Raw genomic sequence first — 15,101 nt, forward strand, 5'->3', positions numbered from 1 at the left:
TCCTGTGATTTGCGCTGCTAAATTCCAAATTCCTTGCAATCCCAGGTTGTCCGAATGAAAATCTGCAGTCTGGCCACCCCCACATCCTCCCCCACCCCTAACAAGCCTTGCAGGAACATCTGGACCTGGTTCTCAAAGGTGCTTTTTCAAGAAGAGGCAACTGGACTTTCTTGTTTTTCCTTGAAGACATTTTGCTTCTCATCCAAAAAGCTTTTTCAGCTCTGACTGGATGGTGGGGAATGGAAGGATTTATATTTCTTTGCAGACAGCTGGTCATTTGCATTCTTTTAGAGAGTCATTTAGGCCCTTTGGAGGTTTAGCTGTGTCCTCAGGGTCACCAGAGTAGTGCAAATAGGTGTGGAGCCTTCTTGGAACAGCTGAAAGGACTGTATTGTGGAATTGTGCTATCTGCAGGATGTTTCCGCCCTGTGTGCCTTCACTGTTGAACACTGACATAGGTTGTGGGGATGATGTCTGCATCTCAAGCTGAGGTGCAAATGGTCCTGTAGTCTGCAATTTTTTTCTGGAAATCTGTTCATACTCCCACATAGCTAAATGTCTATGGAGATTCTCAGTCATGATGAGAAGCGAAACAGCTTCAAAGAAAAACAAAATTCAGTTGCCTCTTGAAAACACCTTTGGAACAATCATGACCTAGATGACTGAGAATCTCCATAGACATTTAGCTATGCACTTTGGGATGAACACCCTTCAAATGGAGCAGGAGTATGAAAGACTTTCCAGAACAAAATTTGCAGATGACAGGACAACTTGCACTTCAGTTTGAATTGCAGATAACACAGACTCATCCCCACAGCCTGTGCCTGGGTTGAAAAGTGAAGGGACACAGGACAGAAACATATTGCATATAGCACAGTTCCACAACACTGTCCTTTCAGCAGTTCCAAGAATGCTCCACACCCATTTTCACTACTCAAGTCACCCTGAGGACCCAGAAAAACCTCCAAGGGGCCTCAACGACTCTAAAAGAATGCAAATGACCAGCTGTCTGCAAGGAATATAAATCCTTCCAATCCCCACCATCCAGTCAGAGCTGAAGAAGCTTCTTGGATGAGAAATGAAACATCTTTAAAGAAAAACAAGAAAGTCCAGTTGTCTTGTGGAAAAAGCATCTTTGGGACATTGCAAAAATGGCTTGCCAGTTGCCCTGGGGGGACAAGGGGGAGGGTGGCATCCTCATCCAGAGTCATTGCTGGTCTTTCTGCTGGATACCAGCTGGGCATGATGCTGTGCAGTTTTGGAGGCCAGGCGAGGTTAGCCAGATGCCACCATTGACATCATTTTTGTGGTTCTGGACTAGAGTTACTTCTGAAAACTGGACTAACAGCTGGCTTGTCAGATATAATTGGCATTGTTGAACACTGAATGCAAAAATAAGTCCTGTGTGCCACAAACAAAATCAGATTTGCTCCTTTTTTCTGGGCCAGGAATGAATTCATGGCAAAACCTTGATTTAGAACTGACTTGATGCCAAAGATATTATAGCATTGTTTAAAAATTAGTATTTTAAAGTGGATGTTATTTAAAACAGACATCAGAATTTCAGGCATTTTATTTGGATTTGTTGTACTGTGTTGGGCGCACCACAAGCATTTTGCTGTGTTATAAATTAAGTTGGGACCCATTGATCACCCATCATTTTTGCCATATTGTGACAAGTTTTGTTTTCTGTTGATATGAGTTATTGTATTCTTTATTAAATTTGTTTTATGGCTTCAAGAATATTTCAGATGTAAGTTTTGCCTTTAAATAATTCTAAGTACAATTACAGAATTCTTATTACAGAATGATATCATATAAAAGTTATAGGCTTCCCATTTTCTTTTTCAGTTACATCAGACTGTGCTTGGCACTATTTTTATTGCAAAATTAGCTATTTCTCTTCTTTTTTTTAAAGAAAAGAACCTTAATCTTAAAAAGTGCACCCCATGTTTCTATTACAGTATATTAACATATCAGAATTACATGGTGGTCTAAATAATCTAATTTGTTTATATTTAGATTAAACAATTTTTTATTTTCCTACAGCATACTTGGGCACCCTTTGTTTGGTATAATAATAATAATAATAATAAGAAGAAGAGACTGGACAGCCATTTGCCTGAAATGGTATAGGGTTTCCTGCCTGAGCAGGGGGTTGGACTAGATGACCTCCAAGGTCCCTTCCAACTTTATATTATTATTATTATTATTATTATTATTATTATTATTATTATTGTTGTTGTTGTTGTTGTTGTTGTTGTTATTATTATTATTTTCCTACAGCATACTTGGGCACCCTTTGTTTGGTATAAATATATCCATTTTTTTAAAAGTGGCATTCTTTACCACTTCCTGTCTCTGAGCAGAAGGTATGAACTTACCTCAACCCATATTTGCCATCCCGGAATTAATTAAGTACTTGCCAACTGGAGCTGTAACTTAGTGAAATTCTAGAAGGGTATCAGCAAAGCAAGATGTTGAAGGCAAATGGAAAACATGAACTAATAAAAAGGCTCAACCAGTGGAACTGCAAATTTGGCTTTTGAAGTTCACTCAAGTACTGCATGCTTTAATTTTGGAGTAATCTTACAATGATGAATGCAAAGAACAAGTAAGCAGGAATGGTTTTTGTAACTTTTGGACCATATGAAGATGAAGCAACATGATGGTTACCAGTGATTGCCACAACTATTGAAAGTATTACTCATTAGACTGGATTTTTAAACACTGGCTTGCAAAAGCTTTGTGGGTGAGGAGAAAAGAGAAATTTCAAATGTCCCTTTCCTTTGTTTTTTTTAAAAATGACAAAAAGTAGAAAACTTCATAGAAAGCGTTGCCCAAATGAACAGGACTATTTGGGAGCTTCACAAACAACAATCAAGTTTGTTTCAACTGGAAAAAAATGGACTGCAGTCTACAAAAACTAATTTTGAAGTAATTGCTTAGACCTTTTAAGATAATGCAAGACTCCTTATTTTAATAAAAGTGAATTTCTCATATCTGGTCTATAAGTACAGAGTCTTAAGCATTATCCAAATATTTGCAACTCTCAAAATTCTACAGTTAGTATGGCCACTGCTAGCAGTTTATGGCCACACACATTTGGACATTTTGTAGATTCAGAAAGCTGGACTACGCACTATTCTATGTATAAATTAATAAAGCACAGAACTGGATAAGATCAAAATGTTGGAGCCATCTGCCAATGTAGGAAACTTTCTGACATTGGTCATTAAGCTGCAGCTTAAAATATTCTCTTTCTGGGAATCTATATTTCGTTTTCTAGTCTGAGGAACAGTTTGTATCTCAGAGTATCTGCCTGTTATCAGAAGGTATGCCAAATCTGTGATCCTTATAACACCCCCATTTATTCCAAAAAGTCATCTATTCAAGAAAGAAGCAGTTTCCTCCATTTGCCAGAATATTACAAAGTTCTGGTGATCAAAGAAGGCGCCATGTGAAGATTGGATGTTCTTTATAGAGAACTGTCTTCAACCAAACTTTAGATTAGATCTGACTCATAGGCAGTTCCTGCCCTTGTTTTGTGTCTAAATTATAATTGTATTATATCAAATTGTCAGGAAATTCTTCCTAATGTTTATAGACACTTTTTCCAGGAAATTGAACTTGCTGTCTGGATCCATTTATTGAATGAGCCATTCGAATTTTAAAAGCTGATGATTTATTCATTCATTGTATTCCGTCATGTTGCTTCTGATGTCGTAGTGACCACATAGATTTTCTCCATCATGATTACAATTTACAACAACAAAAACTAATGCAAACTAAATATATTTAAAAGAATAAAAAATATAACAAGTGCATAAAAATAAGTAGGAAAAAATATATTTAACGTAGGTTGGAGGATAGTAATCCAATTTTATAACTGAAAATTTATTTTCTGAAAGTTAGAAATCTATTTACTGTTGACTCAGACGTTCTCTTTATGGATGCTTACATGTGAACATTTAAACAGTGGTGATTCAGATTCTATCAATACATTCTAAGAGGACCTTTGGGGGACAGGGAATAAAGTTTCCTGAATGTATTGATTACTTTGACAAATAATCCCAATGCTATCACAGGCTAACAACAGCCTAATAGATAGTCTGAAGTGTATATTTTTTTAATACAGGATCTAAACCAGATGAAAGTTTTAAAATTATGTATATTCTTGCCAATCTGATTTTTAAAATCTGTACTGAATTAACCAGAAATGCAAACATTAATGAAAAAAGTCATTTAGCAATGCCCTATATTCATAGGCCATTATAATTTGGTGATTGGCTTCATATCAAGCGTCTCTGGAGAAATGAAGACAAAAAACAATCTGAAACAATTCAAGAGAAAAATAATAAACTGCTAGTTTATTAACACGTTTATTAGGACTAACCACAATGTCACAAAAAAGTGAAAAATGACTTGCTGTCAACAAAGCCACAAATTAGTGAAAGGCTGTCCATGTACTTACTGTCTGCCATTCATTTCTTTCTAACCTCATTCTTTACAAATACTTTCCCCAAATATTTCTATGTATTGTATTATGTAACTCAAGATAATTTTATTGTATTTGATCAAATGGATGTCAAGCTATGAAAAATTATTCATTTGTAATTGTGTAAGCCTCAAAGTGCCAGAATCCAAATATAAGATTAAAAATTGCCCTGTATAAAACTCTTGTTGAGCATATTAACCTTATTTTGATAATCTAATTCACCCACATGCTATGATTAAAAATGCTTTTACACCTAATATACCTTAATTACAGCTACATTAATGTTAAAAGCATAATATCTTTTCTTCAGAAAATCACAATAGATCTGCTAATCTTTAGATGCCACAAAGCATCACACTCCAAAGTTTAAAAAAGTTTTAAATACCGTTGATTTTCAAATAAAAACATGCAATTATATGTTTCACTCTCCTTTAAAGTAAAATAGACTACAAAGAAAACCCCAACTTGAGTGGATCATGACTATATTCCTCCCTCTTTCAGTTAAGTTTGAAAGGCTGACTGTAAATTGGATAAATCAATATTAACATAGTTTGTGAACTACTCTGGAAAACTGAGGGATGGTAATGCAAGGGATGAATTATAACCAGTCATACAAAATTCTGTGTGATATCAAGCAATGATATTTCTTATGACAGACAAATAAGACATCTACTTTACACCATTTCTATCAAAACCACAAGGGAACCATTGTTTTACTGCGTGGGTGGAAACAATTCTGCAAAACCAAGTATCAATCAAGCACAGTTTATCCTCCCTGACATATGCCTGGATTATATCTTTTATATAATAAGTCTGCTAAGTCTGGTTCAGAATGGAGCTACTGAATGAGAAAAACAAGTTGTTTGGTTATCAGGTGCTTGAAGGTATCACGGGGGACATATAAAGGATTAATGGGTTGATGTTTGGATTGCATACAAATAAATATTGTCCAAATCTAAAACATGGGCACATTGTTGGTTTCATATTATATTTGGCTAGAGAAAAAATTAAGTACCTAAATGGGAGTTTCTTTTTAATATATGACATAAATCCTTGTTACAGAAAAGAAACAATCCAGAGTGCAGTTGTTTGACATATGGCAAATAAAACAAATTTCTAGCATGGTGAATCTGATCTTGGACACAAGGCCAAAAAATGATGTATCGTGAATCTAAACCAAATAATCTGTAACAGGTGAAGGCAATCATCTTGCAGAAGGGCTTCATTTGTTGTTTTTCTTGTGGTTCCTCCTCCTCCTCCTCCTCTTTGATGCCCAGAGGGACCAGGGGCAGGATTTGGTCCCAGTTTTCCCTTTTGGGAATGACATGTTCTTGGAGAATGTTGAAACCATCAAAAAAGACCACATGTGGGCCACAGATATTTCCCCTCTTATACATACTTCATCGTTTAACATGAACATTGCAAAAGGAAGAAAGAACTAATGTATTTGAATCCTTCAGCAGCAATCATCCACAATTGAGCTCAAGCTCTCACTGTAATTTACAATATGAATCAGATGTGGCTGTGAAACAATATGGCAGATAGAATCACAGATGTTGCTATTTTGAAGACTTACAAATTGCTCTACCTGTGGACCAGCCTGGATGTTCCCAGGAATGTTTTGTACACCTGTTCCAGAGACCTCTATGCAGCAAAAGCAAGAGGTACTGCCTTGAAGTTAGCCACAAGAAGTACATGTTACATTTCAGAATCCTAGTGAAGTATATAGGCCTTGTCAACAAGCTGCAAACCTATCAAATATTTTGTAGGTAAATTAATTAACAATTCTTCCTCCATTAAAAACAAGTATATAATAGCACAGGATTCCCAATCTGACACTGTAAAATTGATGTCTCCAGATGATAAGATTGTATTCTAACATAGCTGTTAAATTGTAGAAGGCTATTATAGTACAATATATAAGAATAAAGTCCCATTGGCACTGAATGCACCAGAATTAGTTTCTTTCTTCTCTTGGTTACGTATCTTTTCTGAAAAATAGGGCAAACCAGTGAGCTACGTTCATTTATTTCTGATAAATTGTTCCACTGTGAATGATTTCTTCAGCAGTTTCCTTAAAATTTTGATGGTTCTGGTTAGGAGGGAAAGATACATGGCATTAATATTCAGGAAACAAAAAATAATGCCTGTAAGACAGAAAATGAATACAATTCCTACAGTTCCAAAGAAATCTAGAGGAATAAGTTATTTTGCCTTTTCACAGGTAATTCCAGCTGACATTTGTTTCTATATTTGTGAATATGTTTAATTTATTTAATATAAAATTTTCTATCCCTTTCCAGTACGTATGTTATCTGCTCTTAACAGTTTACAGCATTTAAAAACAATAATAAATTTAAATAGAAATCACCTCAAAGATAAAACTAAAACTATTAACAAAAGCAAATATAGAAAGGTAATCATTAGAGAAGAGACAAGAGAGAGCATTTTCTAATGGGTATGTTGCCTGTGGAGAAAATATCTGCTTAAAAAAAAATTCTTGGCCTGATGGTGAAATACCAACAATACAGGATGAAGTGGCCCCCTAAGATATCCTGGATCAAAACCCTTTAAATTTTTAAAAATAATAGCTAACACTCTGAACTGTGCTAGGAAACAAAACAACGCAGGCCTTGGAGGACTGTTATATAGGTAATCCTCAACTTATGAAAACAATGCAGCCCAAAATTTCTGCTGCTAAGTTGTTAAGTGAATCACTGTGGTTATTAAGTTAATAACACAGTTGTTAAGTGAATCTGGCTTCTCCATTGATTTTGCTTGTCAGAAAGTTGCAAAAGGTGTTCCTGGGACACTGCAAGCATCATAAATATGAGTCAATTGCCAAGCATCTGAATTTTGATCACGTGACTATGGAGATGCTGCAACACTAGTGTGAAAAACGGTCATAAGCCCCTTTTTAGAGCCATTGTAACTTTGAATGGTCACTAAATGAACTGTTGTAAGTGAAGGACTATCTGTACACTGAATCTAATTGCAAGATCCTACCCATATTCTTGGAGATATCTCCTAGATCAGGGGTCCCTAACTCCTGGGCCACAGCCCACTCCCAGGCCGTGGCCTATTCAGTACTGGGCTGGCACACATGCACGCAACTCAACTTGTGTGAGCGGCAAGCTGGCGCAAGTGCACATGCACATGCAGGTCACCTTGCAAAAGCTGAGGTGGTCGTGCATGCACATGTGCACCAGCTTGCTGCTCATGCAAGTTGAGCTGCATGTACATGCATGCATGCCAGCCTGCCAGTTGCGCAAGTTGAACTGCGCACACATGTGCGTCGGCCTGCTGCTCGTGCAGCCCATTCCCCTCTCCCCGCTTCCAGCCAGGCCACCAAACCGCAAAGGTTGGGGACTGCTGTCCTTTTTGAAGATAGCCCCAAGAAATATATGTTGCAGAAATTCAATCTGGAGATAAGTGAAGCAAGGGTTTATCTGACTTTGAGTTTGAGTTTATATGAAATATTTTCTGCCTTCAAAACTGCCACATGATCTCAAGAACAGAGGCAGTTGCCTTAAAGAATTGCAGACAGATGGTATTCTTGCGCTTCTGTGGATTTTCAAATCAGAAGCATGGTTCAGCTACAAAGATTGGGTTGAAATTATTGAATTAATCTGAAATGAAGGATGTTCATATGCCCAATTATTGTGCTTAAATGATAGGATTATGAATGATTAATTCTCACATATATGGGTAGCTCAAAGAAAAATAACATCTGCTTCTTCATAGAACCTTTGGCACTAAACCCCCCCATCTTTCTATATATGCCTGATCCTCTACATCATCACTGCCATTAAGGGTAGCATTGTTCAGTTTCCAGCCTTCTGTGTTTGCTGTGATTTAGGTACAATTAGGGATATAATAGATCAAGTCTAAAAAAAACTTTCAGTAAACATATTAAGAACATGATTAACTGTTTCTCACTGAAACTGGGGTCTGAAACTTAACATTTGGTAGAACTCTGAAAAAAGCAAGAATATTACGGTAACATTTGTGGACTGGAATCTTGGGGTATTTATATGACATCACTGTGCAAATGGTGAACTATAAATTAAGGTAAAAATACCAATGTCAACCATTCTTTTGAAAATGGACAAAGGCCAAACAAGGAGAAGGGGAAGCAATTCCTCAGGAGGATCATTTGTCCACTGCAGGTAGAATGACAACTGTACGAAGTCAGAGGAGCAGGGATGGAAGGAACAAGCATGTTTTTAGGCAAGCTGATGAAAAGGCTTCCCTGGACGGGCAAATCTCCCACAGTATGTAGGCAAGAAGGAAAGAAACACCAAGTATGAAGTGCTGAAAAAACTACTGGCACATCAAGGAGTATGGGCTACTTATACTTGCGTGCTCCTCCTGGACTGAATCCTCAAGGCATTTCATTTTTATATTGTTATACAAACTGAGCATCTGATGAAGAGATATTATCTGTTATCAACATGGAAAATTAACTGAGCCCCTGGAGACATACTTGCAGTATCTTTAGATGGGAACGAACGTTGCTTAACAAAAGCTGTGTTGAAGTTTGCTGGGGGAATAACTTTGTCAGAGCTTATGGCTGCATCACTTTTCAGAGCGAGGAAAGATGAAAGACCTGGAAAAAAAGAGAGAAAAATGGAAATGAAAGAGAGAAAGACAGGGAGGGAGGGAAAGAAAGAAAGAAAGAAAGAAAGAAAGAAAAGAAAGAAAGAAAGGAAAGAAAGAAATAAAGAAAGAAAGAAAGAAAGAAAGAAAGAAAGAAAGAAAGAAAGAAAGAAAGAGAAAGAAAGAAAGATGAAAACCATAATAAAGCTTATTATCTTCAGAGAACAAACATAATATTGTTGTGCTTCACATAGTAAGAAAATCAATGTTAAATGGACCCACAAAAACCTTTCTCATTGATGAAAAGCTGACCTGAATAAGCAGATGTTGCTACTGATTTTTTCTCTAAATCTTCTTGAATCTGCAGAAGGACCCTTTCTTGTTCAAGAGCTTCTATGTACTTTGAATAAGACCAGAAAAACTACAAGAGATTTAAAAAATCAAGCAAAGAAGTTAGGTGGGTATGACAGTGGATCCAAAAATGGGCAATCCTTTTTTATATCCTAAGGTAATGTTAGCAGTTCTTACCCTTCAGAAAGTTGAAATTTTAATAAAAGAGAATAAAGTTATTACAGTATTGCATTATTTATTGGTGGGGCAACATAATTCATGTGGTTTCCTAATACCACTTGTAATAAGAAGTGAGGATTTCCAATACAGACATTTAAGGAGGTTGAAAAGCCAAGTTCCTCCAAGGCAGTTGTGAAATATTTGAATTTCATATCTAATCAGTACTTTATTTAGATTTATAGCCTACCTGAATTAATCTGCACTTACAGCTTGAATATGCCAGTATCAAACATATGTTCAGATATTTGCCAGTGCTATTTGTCTCTTCTCATAAGTATTTTCACATTATTCAAGCCATAATAGGTCTTTCCTTATTTCATTTTGCAGTGTAATTAATAAAAATAACTTCAACATGTTCATTTGACATTTTTAATTTACATTTTTTTTAAAACAAAGCTTCCACTGTCATTTAGCAATATGCAGCCCCTGTCATGAGGGACATTCATATAAAATGAAAATGATATGAATTTCAGACATGTCTAGCTGTTTGCCCATTTTCCAAAATAAAGCGAAGGGGTCCTAATGAATGCTAGCAATTCATTTGCCCATAATTAAACAATAGCAATTTCTTAAAAATGAAACTGGTAGCACATCAGAAATGGCTTTCAATCTGTTTCCTAAATCCACTGAATCATCCCTGGATTACCACACTGTGCTTCAAGAAGGACGGATAGAACATAATTCAATTACCTCTCGGCCCAATCCAGAGTAGCTTGGGGATGGTGAAAATTCAGTTAGACTTATTTTTGAATCAGTAACTGAACTTGTTTTCCCAGGAATAGAACTTTTCTTCCTTTGTGCCTAGCAATGAAATAAATATTTGATTATTTCTGAAGTAAAATAAATTATCGGACAGTATATTTCAGTATATTTTTGAGAATCCATTTTATGTGCTTTTTTGTTTTTGTTTTTGTTTTAAGATTTGGATCTAGTCAGACTTCTCTTGAATAACACTTTTCTCTTATACTTTCTCAGATTCCTGCTGAGAAAGATTTCCAAAATAATTACATATAAAGGAAATATTTTGGGATGTAGTTAGAAATATTATCAAGGAATCCAAGCAAGATCTCTTTGAGGCTCTAGCCTTGGGGACTATCATGGATTCTTCCAGTTACTCAGGGGGTTTCTATAGGATCCCAGACCCCTTTCTCTGAGTTCCCCTCAACCTCTGGTTCAAGTAAGATCTATAGGTAATCCTCATTTATTAACTGCCATAGGGACTGGCAACTCTGTTGCTAAATGATGGTAGTGATTAAGTGTGACCATACCAACTTACAACATTAGTTCAGGTTGTTGTCATTAATCAAATCATACATAGCATTAAGCACTGTGACCACGATTTGTGACTTCCTGCCAGCTGCCCCATTGACTTTGCTTGTCAAAAGCTGGCAGGGAAGGTCTCAAATGACAATCATATGACCACTGCAATTGGTCATAAGTCCATGCCGGTTGCCATGTGCCCAAATTGCAATACCCCAGGGGCACTGTGACCGTTGCAACTTCGAGGACTGCTTGTAAGTCTCTATCTTCAGCATTGTCATAACTTCAAATGGCCACTGAACAAGTGGTCCGTAAGTAAGAACTACTCGTACTGATATTTTTCCCCTTTTTTCCTCAGGTGATGACCCTCAGCCTTGTCCTCCATCATTAGCACTGAGGAGAAACACTGAGCTCAGAAACAGAATGTCAAATGGCAGATCGTTTCTTTTATGGAAGAGAAGATTTGGCTTGCCATATCCAAAATAGGGAATATGTTGCTTGTCAGGTTGGTTGTGGGAATCAAGCGACATTCTCTTCCATCATCATTTCATTCCATTTGGAATGTTACTTCACAACGTATGATATGAAGCCCTGTTCTCTTCTGGCTTCCTTTCCATTACGAATAGAGGTTTTATAGTTTTTATGAGCTGGGATCTATCTACCTCTGCCCCTTTCCAATTGGGCTCCTAACATTTGGGCGGGGGGGGGTCACTTGGCTAATAATTTTTTAATAATATTTTGTGTAGTGGTTCCTATGCATACAGCATATAGCAACTTTCTGTAAATATAGAATTACATTCTTGGAAGAATTCACAAGAATGAGGCTTCTTAAAGCAGCTTTCCCCAGTGCAAACTGAATTATAACATTGTGTATGATGTAAATTACATTCCCACGCATCTTAAAGGATCAAATTTAGAGAAAGCAGATTTATGGACAGCTGGCATCAAAAGGTCTTTTCATCTAGGTTGTTATAGATCAGCAAACTTTCAAAGTATGTTTCATTATAAAATATTGCTCTCTGTCTTAAACTCCTACAGCACCACAAATCAGATATAATAAATGAATACTAAATAGGGAAATGCCATTTATAATGTGGACATTTTTTTAAATTTCACTTCTGCAGGATTTGAATCAGATATAAAATAGCTGTACTATTTTGAGAGTTCATCTTACTTTGACTTATTCACATTACTGTTTAACTGGTATGTGTGAGGTTAATCTGGTCTTCTCACCTTTTCTTCTAATTCTCTTGCTTTTTTTAATTTCTGTATCTTCTTTTCTCTTTCCAAGCAAGGCAAAATAGCTTCATCAATCACATTGCCTCGAAATTCACAAAACTTTGGCCAAAATTTAAAGAGAAGCGCAAAAATAGTCATCTGAAGCAGGGAAATAGAAAAGGATGTCTTAGAATGCAATACTGCAGAGAAACAAACAGTACTGCAGACAATTAGAATATTTGCCAACGATAAATGCTTCTAATGCACAGCACAAACTCCCAGCATTGTACATACAGCCTTTTAATATTTTACTTCAGACAGGGACATGTTTATGGTTTATGAAAAATTTCAATTTCAAAGCCTTTCCTTAAAAAAATTATAATGTCTTGCATTAATAAAAACATTAACTGGTGAATTGTTTGTGTTTTTAAAATGAGGTTTCTAAAACCAAACAAATTGCATCAGAACTACTTTTAAATCCAAATTGTTGTCTAGAATATTCAACTTTGACAAATGAAGGTTCCTCTTTTGAAGCTTTACTTAAGTTTTTGCCTCCAAAAACGTTCAGAAACAACTGAGGTTTTTGAAGTGATATAATCTCTTTGCAAGAGAGATTATTTCCTTTATATTACAAACCCGAAAGAGTTATGAAAGTGTTATGTACTGGGCTTTTGGAATATCACCATATGTTTGCTGGAGAACTAACGGTTCTCCAGCAACTCAGACAGGACGTCTCCAGTCCTGCTATTGGTCAACTTTGGGCGGCAAGTATAGCTTCAATCCAATTGGTTAATACCATAGGGCCTGGCTATATATTGAGGCAGGGTGACTCCAATCTCTCAGTACAGTTTTCACTTAAATAAAGTATGTGTTTGTACTGCTCTGTGTGTTCTTATTCCTGCTCATCAGAGCCCACAACATAATAGAAAGTACAGATTGTGCTTGACTTATGACCCCACAACTGGGACCAAAATTTCCATTGCTAAGAAAGGCAATTGTTAAGTGAGTTGTCCCCAGTGCTATACCGTTTTTTTGCCATGGTTGTTAAACAAATTACTGCAGTTAAATGAAAAACATGGTTGTTAATCCATCTTACCCCATTGATTCTGTTTGTCGGAAATCAGCTTGATCACATGACCCTGGGATGCTGCAACCATCATAAATAAATGTAGATTGCTGAACCCCTGAATTTTGATTACATGACCGTGGGAAGATTGTGACAGTCGTAAGAGCAAGGATTTTTCTTTCTTATCAAAAATTTCCTGTGTACTGCATCAAACAACTCTGAAACTTCATACACTTTCTAGAGTATTTCTTAGAAATCACCAGAGACTAAAGTTGGAAGTGGCCCTTAACAATATTTGAATGTGACAAAATCTTATGTATAGCTAATCCTTGACTTAGGTCAATGGAGCATAAATTTTATGTTGTTAAAGGATACATTTTAAGTGAGTTTTGCCCCATTTTACAACCTGGCTTGCCACAGTTGTTAAGTGAATCACCGCAGTTGTCAAGTTAGCAACACAGTTGTTAAGTGAATCTGGCTTTCCCCTTGACTTTGCTTGTCAGAAGGTCGCAAAAGGGAATCACATGACCCTGGGGCACTGCAGTCATAAATAGGATCTGAATTTTGATCACGTGATCAGGGGGATGCTGCAAGGGTCATAAGTGTGAAAAGTGGTCATAAGTTACTTTTTTCAGTGCTTTTGTCACTTCAAACGGTCATTAAATGAACTGTTGTAGATCAAGGACTACCTGTACACAGATGGAATCTCTATGCATTTCTTGGATCCTATTTTCAATTATTTTTAATGCTATATTATCAAACTAGAGTATGCCAATCTAGATTCCGTAATAGGGACAGCTTTGCACCCACCACGTTCATTCATAAAAACAATTCTCAATCTACAAAAAAAGCATGATTACCCACAAGCTTATTCTGTACCTGTGCTTCTCTAAACACATATGGGCCTAGCTCTTTCCTGTGTTCAATGATCTTTTGGGCTTGTTCCTGAGGTATGTCAATCTGAAGAGCAGGTGGAATTGCAGAATTTATAAAGCAGTTGATAATGGTTGTGATCTTATCCTGAATAATGGATTCACTGCAGTGAGAATGGCACAGGTCCTGAAAATGAAGAAACAAAACATTCAGCGTATGTATGCAATTACACAGTCAACATGTAAATCAGTTTTCCTCAACCTGATGAGTTCCAGATGTGTTAGGATTGCAACTTTCATAATTCCCAATCTGTATGGCCAAGAACTGGTGGGAAATTCTGGGAACTGCCACCCCAACATATCTGGAAAGCGCCAGGTCAAAGAAAGCTGATGAAAATTATTTAGATAGTTAGCTTGATTTATGTCTAAACTATATTTCCCTAGGCTTTCTTCAGGTTCCATTTTTCAGGCCAACTCACTTTACAAAAATTTCCCAGGGAACCACTTCAGAATCAGAGCTTCAGTATGTGAAAATCTTCCTCAGTCCTCATCACCTACTTCAGTTTGGCAAGAACCTAAAGAGGTTCTCAGAAAAGGATCTCAGTAAGTAGGCAAGTTCAAAGTTTCTTAAGTAATCAGATAAAAACTAATTTTAGAAGGGAAGATCTCTCTCCCTACTCCTTTTGGACCCGCTCTGCAACCATAACTGTTAAGAACAGAGAGAAAAATCTAACTTTCAGAAGACCTTTTAGGGTATTAATGGCCAATAGGTGACCTTTAAGATGTTGTATGAAGTATAACTCTCAGCCCTAAGGAAGCTAATCAGCTGATGAGAATGATGACAATGTGTACTTCAGTAACATTCAGTGAGGGGTTTTTTGTCTATTCATTTCATATTATTTAGCCATACTGTACCATGAACTATATATTTTGATTCTATGCCAAGCACGTTGTTGTGTTAAATGATAACAAATATTGCAAACTGTGTGTGATAAATACGTGAATTTGCCACCACTCC

General features: G+C 36.5%; 1 protein-coding gene across 1 annotated transcript in view; it reads right to left on the bottom strand.

Moving 5' to 3' along the window:
• Positions 1 to 7,612: 7,612 nt before the first annotated feature.
• RGS22 (regulator of G protein signaling 22) overlaps positions 7,613 to 15,101 on the bottom strand; it is a gene marked incomplete at both ends in the record, with an annotated part of 79,636 nt that continues 72,147 nt past the window's right edge. The window contains 6 exons of the mRNA XM_081325618.1: positions 7,613 to 7,875; positions 8,985 to 9,107; positions 9,410 to 9,518; positions 10,358 to 10,468; positions 12,161 to 12,304; positions 14,091 to 14,270. Of these exons, the coding sequence (XP_081181744.1) occupies positions 7,613 to 7,875; positions 8,985 to 9,107; positions 9,410 to 9,518; positions 10,358 to 10,468; positions 12,161 to 12,304; positions 14,091 to 14,270 (930 nt within the window). The remainder of the gene's footprint in view (positions 7,876 to 8,984; positions 9,108 to 9,409; positions 9,519 to 10,357; positions 10,469 to 12,160; positions 12,305 to 14,090; positions 14,271 to 15,101) is intronic.

Source organism: Vipera berus (genome assembly GCF_964194415.1).
Source record: "Vipera berus genome assembly, chromosome: 3".
Taxonomy (NCBI): Eukaryota; Metazoa; Chordata; class Lepidosauria; order Squamata; family Viperidae; genus Vipera; species Vipera berus.